The sequence below is a fragment of the Pituophis catenifer genome, unplaced genomic scaffold (assembly GCF_029215685.1).
Source record: "Pituophis catenifer annectens isolate HBS135680 unplaced genomic scaffold, rPitCat1.0.hap2 SCAF_4, whole genome shotgun sequence".
In the NCBI taxonomy this organism is placed as follows: Eukaryota; Metazoa; Chordata; class Lepidosauria; order Squamata; family Colubridae; genus Pituophis; species Pituophis catenifer.
In genome coordinates, this window is record NW_027256884.1 from 69984046 (window position 1) to 69999154 (window position 15109).

The 15109-nt window shown below is 37.2% G+C and overlaps 1 protein-coding gene across 1 annotated transcript in view; it reads left to right on the top strand.

The window, feature by feature from the left end:
* USP9X (ubiquitin specific peptidase 9 X-linked) overlaps nt 1-15109 on the top strand; it is a 121886-nt gene that overhangs the window by 43494 nt on the left and 63283 nt on the right. Inside the window, exons 9-14 of the mRNA XM_070944225.1 lie at nt 4709-4960; nt 5052-5190; nt 5807-5959; nt 7902-8006; nt 10121-10327; nt 14048-14184. Of these exons, the coding sequence (XP_070800326.1) occupies nt 4709-4960; nt 5052-5190; nt 5807-5959; nt 7902-8006; nt 10121-10327; nt 14048-14184 (993 nt within the window). The remainder of the gene's footprint in view (nt 1-4708; nt 4961-5051; nt 5191-5806; nt 5960-7901; nt 8007-10120; nt 10328-14047; nt 14185-15109) is intronic.

The following is a 15109-nucleotide window of genomic DNA, read 5'->3' on the forward strand; positions in this document are numbered from 1 at the left end:
ATTTTGATAGAAAATATTTATCTTGCTTAGAGAAAATGACATTTTCTTTTTTTTTTTATTGAAAAAGTTTTCAAATACAAATTTTTCCCCCTTTTTTTCCTTCCCCCCCTCCTCCCTAACCCCTCCTCGCCACCCATCCCCCCCGTGACTTCTTCACACCAAAAACCTAATTCATAACAGATTACATAATATTTTACCATCGCCTTACTCTCTCCTCTATATACTGACCCTTACTTACTAAAAATATTATTAATATTGTTACTTTCCCCTTTTACCATACATTTCAAAAAAAAAAAAAAAGCAGTCTGCTATAACATTGTATGATAACTTCTAGTTTAGCATAATATTATTATAACTCCCAATTTAGCAATAATCTACCCTTTTTGTCCTCCCCAAAACTTATATCTATGTATTATTACAACATTTCAAAGCAACCTTCCACTTTAAAACTGTATAATAGATCCTACTTTAACATTTATTCTTTGTGTATATTAATATAACATTTCAAAGCAGCCTTCCCCATAAATCCTAATTTAACATTTATTCAACTCTGTCCATTTCCTCCACTACCCTAAATATATCACTTAAACATCCCTTTTCTTAAGCTAATCCATCAGTAGACTAACATATTTCCACCCACTTTCCTACAAAATTACCATGCACAACAATTCTTAATATCTTCAATCCACTGCCCACTCTACTAATATATATATATATATGCATATATTCCGTTATTTAAAAAAAAAAGACAATAACTTTAAATTTATAATCCATATAATATCTTCTTTGATGTCTTTCCACTAGATTGTTGAGTCCCTCATCCATAATTGGGTAACGTAGCATCCTGGTGCAACAGTTTGTTCAAAGTCTTCAGTCTTCATCTGCCCCCATCAGTAATGAATATCCTCATATATATATAAAAATAAAAACAACCACCCGAGTGACATTATAATTGTATTCCATATAGTTGTAATTGTGGCTTTCATCAGGATTATTAATTCCCATCATCGTAATGGGTAACAACCAGATCTTCTGCATGCCCCAACGTAACTCTCTTGCCTTGTAGCTCAGAATAGTTATAATATATTTATCAATACAAGAAAAAAAATCCAAAATAGATAATTCAAATCCAACAGATTAAGGCTCTTTTCACATCCCAAAATTACGGCATTGCAGAGGTCTGTCACTATCTTCAGGATGATATTAACCAATACTTCGCCTCCACTATCTTTTCACATATTCATTCATTTTTTTAAAATCACTGGCTTCACCGTTGCTTAATTTAGAGATTTCTGTTTTTATGAGACCTATTTCTTTTTTTCTTTTCTTTTTGTGGGTTTAATTTCCATCCTGTTTTCCTTTCTACAAGTTGTATATCAACTGATCGGTTTTCATTCTGCTTTATAAGCTGATCTTGTTGGATCATCACGTTGAAATCAGATGCCGCTTCTCTCATATTTGTAGATAATCCAGCTGGAGTATCGAGAGAATCCAAAGACAGTTTGTCTACCGCAACCTCTGTAATTCGATGTTTTCCCTTTATTTCCAACTCCTTCTGCTTATCCTGTATTGTACCTATAGATGTTAAGTTCATTTTCAAAAATTTTTGATAAAATTCTTCCGCTTTTTCAACAGTATCTAATTGGTATCTTTCTCCTTGATATCTCAATATTATGCCAACTGGGGCATCCCACCTAAATGGAATATTTCTGTATTTTAACTCAGTCACCAGAAAACCAAATTTCTTCCTTTCCATTAACATCTTGGGGGGGAGCTCTTTGTAGATCCATATCTTTCTTCCATACAATTGCAAAGTAGAATTGAAGGAATTTTGCACAATATTATTCCTAATTTCCTTATCTGTAAAATAAATCACCACGTCTCTAGGCAATTGCCTTTGCTTTGCAATCCAGGAGTTTATTCTGTACACTCTGTCAATCCTACAAAACACTTCCTCAGGTTGAACCTTTAAAATCCCAGCCAGAATTTCAGAAGATATTTTCCTTAAATCATCTCTATTATTTTCCTGCAAACCTCTGAGTCTGATCGCATATTCTGTAAAATTGTAATGCACCATTAAGACCTCTCTTTCAATCCGTTGTTGTAAATTTTCTGCATTACAAGACTTTTGTTCAACCTCCATTTTAGATTTTTCTTCTGAGCTATTGTCTTGAATGTTTGTCAAATCATTTTCAATTTTTTGTATTTTATTATCCAAATTGTCCTCAATTTCTTCCACTTTAGACTCTAATAAGTTAGTATTTTCATCCAACTTAGTCATAAATCCTACAAAACCATTAACCATTTTTATAATCTTTCGATCCAGAATATCAAACTTTAATTGCACTAATTCTTTAATTTCCTGCTTAAATTTTTCAAAGTTCTGATTCACAATCTCATCCCTTCTTACAATCTCCTCCAAAAGAAATTCAATTATATTAAAATCAGTTTTCTGAGACTGGAGCTTTAAAACTTGGTCACGTAATTTGTTAATGGGGGAATCCCCCCCCATTGCTTGTTTGTCCGACTTTAATGCCATGTTTCAACACAGACAAACTATTTTTTTTATAAAAAAAAGAAAAGAGAGGCAGCAGAGAAAAAAAAAAACCTCTTTCCAACCAAGATCAATATCAAATCTCCAGGAAGAGAAAAAACACAAAAGTAGAGCTTTATTTTGAAGTGTAGCCAAAAATATTTATTCAGCTACTTTGTATCTCAATAGGAAACGGAAGGACTCTCCCTTTCAGCCCCTTCTCAAGCCTCGGCAATCGCCCTTTTTAAAGATTCTTTTTTCCTTTTCCTTTTCCTTCTTCAATAATTGTTATAAAATAAGTGAGATACTTGCAATTCAGGGTCACAGGTCCAGCTCAAATCCCTTCAAATGTAACCAGGAGCATTTATTCTGCTACTTTGTAACTTAATAAGAAACGGAAGGACTTTCTCTTTTCAGCTTCCCTGCTCCAGTTTCGGCAATCGCCATTTTAAAAGGTCTTTTTTACTTTGTTGAATATCCTTTGCGAAATAAGTATTAATATTTGCAATTTAGGGTCACAGGTCCAGATCCAAATCTCATCATCTTTAGTTAATCTGTTAAATATCTTAAGAAGCTTGTCTTCGTAGCCTTGTTCTGCAAAAAGGCAGAAGTCTCCCAACGCCCGGAGCGGGCGGCGAGTGCTATAGGGAGCTTCCTCCGCCCGCCCCCAAGAGTAAAAAAAAAAACCCTGGGGGCTACGGAGAGCTCTACCTACACTCACCTGCTCTATCCCACATTTCCTCCTGGAAATGGGGTTTTTCGAGCCGCCTTTGCGCTGTACAGGCGGCTCTTTACAGGCGAAGGGGCTGGCGGTCCCGAGAGACCGTCTGGTGGCTACGAAGAGCAAACCGGAAGCGAAAAAATGACATTTTCTTAATTATGTGTTATCAAAATCATTGCTGAAAGTTCTATTTTCCCCCTTCCCCAAAAGTAAACATCAGAGTGACAATAGATTTATTGAACTCATCACTATGATAAGATGGATGCAAGGAAGAATAACTTCATTCTTCCATAGAATGCATCCCATCACAGTGATGAATTTATATGGGTTTATATATTTATATATATAAATAGTTCTGTCTTGTTAAAAATACACTCATTTCTTTTCTGTCATATTGGTGAGTTTGTGATTTCTCCAGTCCTGGCTTTCCTTCTCCATTTCTTTGCTCTTCATTTTGCATTATTAAAAATTTAATGGCATTTACATTTTCTTTTTCATTTCACTTTTAGGCTCCTTAGTCATATAGCCTTGATACACTTTTTTCAAAATGTTCTGACTGTGAGGAAGATTGTGCCACCCCAAAACTCCTAAGTGACGTTTGCCTTGGATTCCCTATGTTCCAAAATTGCTTAGTTTTTTCCATGCTTTTCTGGGAACAGACTAGATATAGCCATGGATTTGGACTTGTGTAATGTGCTATAACCAACTGATTTCAGGTTTCATTCAGTGTTGAATGCCCTGACATATCCTAAAATGAAGTTTACAGTTTCAAACTTTCCAAAGTTACTTGGAGTTTATTGTAGAGGTTCTATTGCCACTAACTCTAAGCAGGTGATTTATATCAGCACCAAAGATGTTGTAACAAGATAAGGACAAAGTTAGTAGAAATATTATAAGAACTAGCACTTTAAAAATCATCTGCTCCATAGATGCAGTAAATGGTGCCAGCACAGAGTTCTACCTACTTCACCTCACACAATGTCTTGCCCCTCCAGAGATTATACGTTATACACATATTACCTCAGTTTAGCCTCTATGCTTGTATTTTCTTTCCACATTTCTTCATTACCTAGCAAAAATATTGTGGATTACCTCTGCAGAAGAGATCAGAGATGGCTTCCCACCTGTTTCCTAACTTCATTCTTTAGGCTCCACCCAACACTTCCCTTGGGTACAGAGTTTCTTGCTGTTTTACTTTTTAAAACTTTGGTTGGCAAACAGTAGTTGTTACCTGTATTAAGACTGTAATCAATCAGATTTACCCTGAAGTTGTAAATACAGTTCATATTTCATACACAACAATCCAGTCCATTAAAAGTGCTTAAACAGTTTATTTTTCAATCAGTTATAGTAAATTTTGCTTTGATTAATTTTTGTGAAATGAATTATAAATATGGCTGTTTAACTTACTACTTCAAACTAGCTTTTCCTTTACGTTGATATCTTTCTTTCAGACCATTTGGACAATGCTATGAGTTTTTAACACTGCATACAGTGAAGAAATACTTCCTTCCAATTATAGAAATGGTCCCACAGTTTTTAGAGAACTTAACTGATGATGAACTGAAGAAAGAAGCTAAGAATGAAGCCAAAAATGATGCTTTGTCAATGATAATAAAATCTCTGAAGAACTTAGCCTCAAGAGTTCCAGGACAAGAGGAAACAGTTAAAAACTTAGAAATATTTAGATTAAAAATGATACTTAGGTAAGATCTCTTCAGTTGTGCTAATGCTTTTTAGGAGTTGAGTTATCTTGTTCTGCTCCCCTTAAAATATTATTTTAACATTTCTTCATAGGTTATTACAAATTTCATCTTTCAATGGAAAAATGAATGCACTAAATGAAGTTAACAAAGTGATATCTAGTGTGTCATATTACACCCATCGACATGGCAATCCTGAAGAGGAGGAATGGCTTACAGCAGAAAGAATGGCAGTAAGCTTTTTTGCTTTAATTTAGTGGGAAGCTGTTTAAAGAATATGCATCAATTTACTTATTTTATTTATCAAATTTATATAACTACCCATTTCATGAGAAGTGACTCTAGTCACTTAGTGTAGTGTACAATAATTAAATAAAGAAATTACATATATAAAAGCAAACATTTAAAAATATTAAAGTCAACATTAAAAAATTAAAAGTAAAATACCTAGAAACCCAAGTAGAGAGAAAGAGAATGAATAAACTTCAATAATAGAACCATCTAAACATGCCTCCAGTTCCCTGGACCCCCAGACTTGGTGACATAACCAGATCTCGAGTGGCTTCCAGACTATCAAGAAGGATAGAGCTAATCTAATTCACATTATATCTTGCTACATGCTTACATAGCAAAATTATACTGTGCCTAGTCATTGTGAAATCTGGAATAGCCAGTTGAATATGCTTGTTCTAGGAAGAAAAAGTTGATGAATATTATTAGTATTCCTTTTTTCAAATTGTGGTTCCCATCCCCAAGAGTTTTATATGCATTGCTTCACTCATCTAAAATAAAACGAAGGGAAATGTGTATATATTTTAATTGTATCCAATACATTCATGTTCTGCTTAGGAATGGATCCAGCAAAATAACATTTTATCAATTGTGTTGAGAGATAGTCTACATCAACCTCAGTATGTAGAAAAGTTAGAGAAAATTCTTCGTTTTGTCATCAAAGAAAAGGCCTTAACCTTGCAAGATCTTGACAACATTTGGGCTGCCCAGGTAAGAGTTAAACACTATCATCTTGAGTGAGACTATATCTATTTTGCGTGGCCATGTTTTGTCTATCTGTTGTACTGCAATATTAAACATTTAATCCTTTCATCTCTAAAACATTTTCCTATCCCTTTACAAGGGTGCAAAAATTTAACTTTTCAAGTTTCAAATAAATTGCAAGTATTTTTAGTAGTAGCTCTAGTTCAAATTGTTCAGTACAGGTAGTCCTCAATTTACAACCATTTGTTTAGGAGGGCAGGCTCTGGGAAGATCAGAAGAGGCTGTGGAAGATGTGCTTAGGTTATGTTTCTTATTGTTGGGACAATTATAGTAGGGAACTGGTACATAATGGTATATAGGGCAGTAAATCCTCAATGCCTGAGGGGAAGGAGGGAAGGGAAGTTCTGGCAAAATTAAGGATTGACAAGGCAAGTTGGATATGAAATTCTAGGTGCTACTGAGGGGCAGGCGGAAAGCAGCCTTTCTTTATTCTTTGTTTATGAGCCCCAGTGGCGCAGTGGTTAAAATTCAGTACTGCAGGCTACTTCTGCTGACTGCCAGTTGACTACAATTTGACAGTTCAAATCTCACCAGGCTTAAGGTTGACTCAGCCTTCCATCCTTCCGAGGTCCGTAAAATGAGGACCCAAATTGTTGGGGGCAATATGCTGACTCTGTAAACTGCTTAGAGAGGGCTGTAAAGCACTGTAAAGCGGTATATAAGTCTAAATGCTATTGCTATTCATCCCATAAAGAATCACCCTGAGATCCCTCCAGATTTTGTTTTAGTCTAAATGTTTTGTTTTACTGAAATGGGACTGCTTTGAAACTGTTCATAAAAATTTTAAACAAAATACATACTTTGGATCTTGCACACCCCTACTCTGATCTTAAGCATTGCAGTCTTGTCACTTTCATTAATTTATGTCCATCCAGAAATTCATTATCCAAATATTAATCTTTCTCACTCCACTCCCTCTAATTATACCTTTTAGCATCTTCATGAACCTCTAAGTGTGCTTACAGATTCTATTTAAACTTTTCCCAATCTTTTCTGATCTCATTCTTCTTTCTTTGCATTTATTTATAGAATAAACAGGTAGTCCTCAACTTACAACAATTCATTTAGTGACCATTTAAAATTACAACAGCACTGAAAAAGGGGACTTATGATCATTTTTCACACTTGCAACCTTTCTAGCAGCCCCATGATCATATGATCAAAATTCAAATGCTTGGCAACTAGTTTATACTTATGACCGTTGCTGTGTCCCAAGGTCATGTGATTACCTTTTAACAAGCAAAATCATTGAGGAAACCAGATTCACTTAACAACCATGTTACTAACTTATCAACTGCAGTGATTCACTTAACAACTGTGGCAAGAAAGGTCATAAAATGGGGCAGAACTCACTTAACAAATGTCTCACTTAACAACATAAATTTTAGGCTCAATTGTGGTCATAAGTCAAGGACTACCTATATTATCATTCTCAACCAGAGGTCTCATGAAGCTTGAAGCAGTTCTCACATTTTGTCCTGAACAAAAGCTTCCAAGGTACTTTCTAGGAAAAATTCAAGCATCTACTTGATGTTACATAATGAAGCAATACTAGTTTTCTATCATCACATTTCATGCTCTAGCTTTCTCCCAGAAGTTAGGTATAATTTGAAATTCTTCAAAGGATGCTGGTTGCTGTTTTGTTCAAGCTGAGATACATATAGTAGAAGAAACCATGCATTATTAAGATTCTCATGTTCTCCCTCCCCCCTTCATTTATTTTATAGCTTCTTGACGATAGCTTTGTAAAGCAGCAGGTACATCATAAATTACCATACCAATCCTTGACTTTTTATCAGTTTACCTTAAAATGGTACTTTGTGATAATAATGTTGCAACATGATGTACCTTTTTCTACAAATAACATTATTATATATTACTCTTCAAGGCAGGAAAACATGAAGCCATTGTGAAAAATGTACATGATCTTCTTGCAAAATTGGCCTGGGATTTCTCTCCTGAACAGCTTGACCATTTGTTTGATTGCTTTAAGGTAATTAGTCTATTAATTTGCTATTCATTGAACTCCTTTAAGTAGGATATAATCAAATTTCAATTTATGTTGATGTTAATAGGTGGTACCTGGCTCAATAGTAGTAACTGCAAGAGGGATCTTGGAGTCCTAGTGGACATTTACTTAAATATGAGCCAACAGTGTGCTGCAGCTGCCAAAAAAGGCAATGCAGTTCTAGGTTGCATTAACATAGGGATAGGATCAAGGGGGAGGGCCTTCTCTGTGGGGGCACCTACCCTCTGGAATCAGCTGCCCCCAGAGATAAGGAGAATCCAAGACTCAGTGCCTTCCGTCGTGCCCTTAAAACCCATTTTTTCAAGCAAGCCGGGCTGGCTTAAGAAGAAATTTTTAAATGTTTTAAATGTTTTAATTGGTAGTGAGTTTTAATTGGGCCAAATTTATATATCTTTTAATTGTTTTTTTAATATTTGTACTGCATGTTTTTTAATTCTGGCTGTACACCGCCCTGAGTCCTCAGGGAGAAGAGCGGTATAGAAATTCAATAATAAATAATAATAAATAAATAAGATCATGTAAAGTGTTAGTACCACTTTATAATGCCTTGGTAAGACCACACTTGGAATACTGCATCCAGTTTTGGTCTCCATGATATAAAAAGATGTTGAGACTCTAGAAAGAATACAGAGAAGAATTACCAAGATGATCAGGGAACTGGAGGCTAACACATATAAAGAAAGTTTGCTGGAGTTGGGTATGATTAGTTTAATGAAAAGAAGTACTAGGGGTGACATGATAGCAATGTTCCAATATCTGAGAGGCTGCCACAAAGAAGAGGGGATCGACCTATTCTCCAAAGCACCTAAAGCCACAACAAGAAGCAGTGGATGGAAATTAATCAAGAAAAGAATCAACCTACAACTAAGGAGAAATTTCCTGAAAGTTAGAACAATTAATCAGTGGAACAACTTACCTCCAGAAGTTGTGGGTGCTCCAATACTAGAGGTTTTTAAGAGATTGGATAACCATTGTCTGAAATGGTATAGGGCCGTGATGGCGAACCTATGGCACGCGTGCCAGAGGTGGCATGCAGAGCCCTCTCTGTGGGCATGCGCGCCATTGCCAGTTCTTCTGGTTTCCGGTGCGCACATGCGCACCGGCCAGCTGGTCTTCGCAGGTGCTGGAGTACCTGAAAACAGCCCAAAAATGGCTGAAAAAACAGTCTGAAAATGGCCAAAAAAGACATGTACAATGGCCAGCTGGTCTTTGGATTTCCGATGCTCTGGCACGCGCACATGCACCTGCATTCTGGTTTGGGCACTCAGTGCCGAAAAGGTTCTCCATCACTGATATAGGGTTTCTTGCCTGAGCAGGAGGTTGGACTAGAAGACCTCCAAGGTCCCTTCCAACTCTGTTATTCTGTTAAGTTTAATATAGTAAATAAACTTCAGATTCAGCTTCCTGAAATTTCTTTTACCTTTAGTCAATTCCCCTTTGTTGTTTATAGTATTTAAAATTGTATGTTAAAATGTAGCAATTATATTTCATTGATATTTTACTACAGATATAAGAGACATATTGACATTTCAAATGATATAGTAGAATCAGATAATTTACAGTTGACTTATGAAGAAATCACACTGGAAACCAGTTGTCTTTTAAGAAGTACTTTATTCTTCTGTTAGTTAAGTACAGTTTAGATTTGTTGAATTCTTAATGGGTAAAAAAACCAATGAGTTTCTTGCATTTTCTTGAAAAATTGTAAAAATAATTATGCAGTCAAATACGTTTCACTAATAAGTGGCACTAAATTTGATTGTTATTGGACATTAAAATGATGTTAAAAATTGGTATTCTATTTGTAAGACCATGAATTTGCTTTGATTTAGAAGAGCTGGAAAAGAGGCTTTCACTCAGATTTAATCTTTGAAAATTATTTTAAAATAGCTTAATTCTTACTATTAATTGCTCAGTATGGTTGAAGAAAATATTTATTTATATATGTTATTTAAAATAGTTACATGTAAATTCTAAATAATGTTAATTTGTGTTTTAATATTACAGTTTCTTAAAGTTTTCTTACTATTTATAGGACTGTATTTTTAACTTTCCATTGATTTCCCTTTGGTTTTTAGGCAAGTTGGACAAATGCAAGTAAAAAACAACGGGAAAAGCTACTTGAGCTAATCCGACGTCTTGCAGAAGATGATAAAGATGGTGTGATGGCACACAAAGTACTAAATCTTCTATGGAATTTAGCACATAGTGATGATGTTCCAGTTGATATCATGGATCAGGCTCTCAGTGCCCACATTAAAATTTTAGATTACAGTTGTTCACAGGTAAGGATGAATTGTTATTTAGCTATTAAAATGATTTTACAAATTGGGTGTTTTAATCTGTGTTTCGGCCGAAATATTTAATAATTTTAAGGGATTTTTTAATATTTGTATTATCTGTATTTTATCTTGGCTGTTCACCGCCCTGAGTCCTTCGGGAGTAGGGCGGTATAGAAATTTGATAAATAAATAAATAAATAAATAAATAAATAAATAAATAAATAAATAAATAAATAATAAACTTGCTAGTCTTTCATTAAAAATTATGTTGTTTTTTTCCCCCACAATCCTCTAAAGCAGGAAGTTTTAAATTGTAGGTGGGTTATTCAAGGGAGGTTTGCACTTCCTGGGTGCTTCCACAGACAAAGCTGGAACACTATGACAACTTGGTCCCAATCTGTCTGGGTGTCCTCATAGGACTCTGGCTCTATGTGCCCAAGCTGGGTAACCAGGAATATTGACAAGTGTATTTACTCTGTCCTCATTGCACATGTATCGAGAGTAGCAAATAGCAAGTTGTTTAGGTCAGCCAGGAAGGAAGGGTTGCTTCACTATTTTCAGCAGCAGGTAGCTCTGGTTTTACCACTGCATATTCCCAATAGCTGTAAAGTGCTTGCAGATTTTTCATGCCCAATATAAGAGTGGATGTGAAACTTGAGAGCAAAGGGCCCTACCAGGAGTCTGGATCCAGCAACCAGCCATTAATAATTCCACTTCACTATGCAGTGGAACAGCCCAATAAACATTAGCTACCATGTTTTCCCGAAAATAAGATCTATCCCCAAAATAAGCCCTAGCCTGATTTTTAAGTGTGCGCCTAATATAAGCCCTATGCCTGTGATGGCAAACCTATGGCACACATGCCAGAGGTGGCACGCAGAGCCCTCTCTGCTGGCACTCACACCATGGTCCCAGGTCAGATCTCCATGGCATTTCTTTCATGAGCTTCTGTTTCCCTGCAAACGACGAAACAAACTCATGAAAGAAAAAGATCTTGCTGTGCTGCCGGTGTTGGGATGCCCTGCCAGCCAGCTGGTCTTCAGGTCTCTGCTGCACATGCGCACATTTGTGCCCATGTGCATGTTCATGTATGCGTACGTTTGCGCGCACACCTTTCAGTTTGGGCATGTGCGCGCACACAGTTTGGGCACTCGGTGTCTAAAAAGTTCGCCATCACGACTTTATGCCAAAAATAAGCCCTAGTGAAGGAGGATGGGTGTGACCAGCAAAGGAGGCGGCGAGTGCTCACGGGCTGATAGTTACGGCAGGAGCCGCAGCCCACACAGTGCTGGTGAGTTGATCACCTGTCCAAGCAGGAGACGGAGGGGAGGCACACGATCCGGACGCGCTGTTTGGGCCACAGGAAGGCTGAGAGTCAGGGCGGAGCAGGGGTGGGCTCGTCTTCGCCCAGTGGCACCAGCAGCAGATGGAGGCAGAGGTGCTGGGGGGAAGGCAGGCGATCTAGATACGGGCAGCGGGAAAGCCAAGAGTTGGGCCGTGTCTCAGCTTGCCTGCGGCCTGCGCTGTGTGTCAGGATCACCTGCCTTCCTCCCCCGCCTCTGCCTCCCATCTATTGCCGGTGCCACCACACGAGGATGAGCCTCCCGCTCCGGCCCAACTCTCAGCTTTCCCATGGCCTGTGTGGCATGTCCAGATTGTCTGCTTTCCCCCCTCCCACACCTCTGCCTCCGTTTGCTGCTTGAACGGAATCAGCTCACCTGTGCTGTGCATGCTGCAGCTGCTGCCGGATACGATTTGTCCCTGTGCACTTGCCGCCTTTTGTGCGTGTGCTGGGGGGTGTGTGGAGCACCCAGCTGGTCTGATCACCCTGATAATGTTTCCCTGAAAATAAGTCCTAGTGCTTATTTTGGAGCACAAAAATATAAGATCGGGTCTTATTTTCAGGGAAACATGGTATTCTGGGATTTCTTTGATGAATATCCTCTTAGGGATTGGTATCCAGGGCTCTTACCTTCTCTCCCCCCACCCCTACCCTGCCAGGAAGTGGGACTATTATTCCTTCATAGTTTTTTGAGTCACAGTTCTATCCTACACTTTAGGATTAAACTTCCAGAGACCCTTTGGCAGCTTGGTTGTGTGGGTTGTCTGCTGAACTCTGCAGATACCTTACTATAGATGTGTTTGGGTGCACCTCTCATACAAACTGCAGGCAAGCAGGCTGCAGAAAAAGCTAGAATGTCTGAGTTGTATACAAGTGGCTGTGAAGAGGGCACCAATTTATACGCAAGGCATATAGTATGCTAGATTGGTCTGCAAAATTGACAGGTAGAGGTGAAAATAATACATGACAGTATTGGAAAGGGGTGAAACTGGGAGCAAGGAAGAACATTTAAGAGCAATAGAAACAGGCAATGACACATGCTGATTTTTAGAGAATATTCAGAAATCTCTGCCCTGTCCTCATCCCCTTCCTTGCAGGCCCCTATGATTATAAGAACAGTTTTTGCAAGAGATGTAGCATCAATTAGTGTGGGCAATATGAGATATAAAATAGTACATGATGGCTCTTTCTAACTAATGGCTGCTCTTTCATTCCTCCATTTGTGTCTATGTAGTGGAAGATTGCTCTTGAATCAGCGGCCTAATATAGTTTTTATTTAATCTTTTGGAGTGCTATAGTTTCAGTGGCAATGTAGCTTTGAGCTTACCAGTCTTCTTGGGCTTATTTTCAGGGGATGTCTTATTTTGGGGAAAACAGGGTATATACCACAGTGCTTTACAGCCCTCTCTAAGCGGTTTACAGAGTCAGCATATTGCCCCCAACAATCTGGGTCCTCATTTTACAGACCTCAGAAGGATGGAAGGCTTAGTCAACCTTGAGCCAGTGAGATCCGAACTGCCAAACTGCAAACAGCCGGTGATCAGCAGAAGTAGCCTGCAATAGCTTGCAGTACTGCATTCTAACCATTGCGGCACCGTGGCTCTTTCATTATAGGTTTATGGGAAACATATCCCTCATATGTTTGGACATACGCAAGATCTCTGACCTCCGAGTTTTCTGCTGTGCTCTTAAGACCCTGCTCTTCCGACAGGCAGGGCTAGCTTCATAATTGAGTTAAATTCGGAATTCTTAAATTTTTGGGGTTTTTTAGCTAATTGGCCTTGAATGTAATACTTTTAATAATTTTTAAATTTAAATTGTGATATCTGTATTGTGTTTTTACCTGGCTGTACTCCGCCCCGAGTCCTTCGGGGGAGGGGTGGTATAGAAATAAAATTATCCTATCCTAGCCTATATGGTGTTCCATAGCAGTCCAAATTTGCAGACAGAATTGGGATTGAGCTCTGAGAGGGATCCAGCTTTACTCGTAGAGACATGATGGCTTGCACCTGTTATTTACATTTTTAATTATTGGTTTCATTTTATTCTGTTTTTATTTTGTTTTAATTGCTATTCACCCAGAGTCACGTATATGAGATGGAGGGCCATATTACATAAATAAATGGTGCGTTGTTATAAAATTTCAATATTGCTCCTTTGGGACAGAAATAATAGCTGGCCCAGATTCTGACAAAAGTTAAGTTTTCCATGTACAAGCTGGATAAGGAAGCAACTTGATGTTATACTTATAGTTGGCATATATTATTTAGGAATAGGTTTTCTCTGCTTTTGCCCAGGATGATCTTACTTTTTCTAGCTCATTTTTGGCCTATCTTTATCCTTTTTCCTTCATGTTTATGCTTCCTTTTCTTTTCCTGAAGGATAGAGATACCCAAAAAATACAGTGGATAGATCGTTTTATAGAAGAACTCCGCACAAATGACAAATGGGTCATTCCAGCCTTGAAACAAATTAGGGAAATTTGTAGTTTGTTTGGAGAAGCACCACAAAACTTAAGGTGAGAAGTTAAGGTAATTATATAGTTAATTATAATAAAATCTAGTACAATGCATGAATACATGATGATGTATTTGTATTTGTTTAGTTATGTGGTAATAGGAAGTATTCCTGTAGAATGCATATAACCCCTTCATGCAACAAATTTAAATAGCTAAGGTTTATATGTTGTGACCTTGGGCAGCCATATAAATATTTAAATAAAATAAATCAGTAAGTAATTAGTTTAGAAATATCACAGAATTACCTAATTATTAGCCTCCTTCAAATGGTATGACAAGAATGTGACCTTTGAAAATTGATGGGGCAAAATAAAGTCTGACACACACATACACACACACACACACACACACACACATTTATTGTATGAAAATAATATTTTAAGTAATATAATATAAATAATAATAACAAAATAATAATGGATAACCCCATTGACTTGTGGAAGTTGATATTGACCATTTTGGAGAAGTCTGATCTAAGGAATTTGAAATAAGACACTATTGGTCATTTAAACCTTTGTATGTTATTAAGATGTGAATTGTTAGAGTATAAATTGCATGTGGTATGGGTTAATAGAAATACTGAAGCTGAGTTGCCATAAATATTCATGTCAGTTATTTTGATAACAAATGATTTTAAAAATTGAGAAAGAGTAGTAATTAAGAAGTTATTTACCTTCATTACATGATTTGGCAGTCTTACAAGGATTAGGGTCACAATTCAGTCCTTTGATCTTCAGAGAACAAAGAACATATAGGTAGTTTTCACTTAACAAGGAACAGGAATTTTCATTGCTAAGCAGCACAGTGCAATGTCACATGACCACACCACTTAGTAATAGAAATTTTGGCATTTCTGGTTTCCATTAAGCGAAGCCCATGCAATCATCAAATTAAATGTCATATGGTTGCTATTAAGGACCTCCT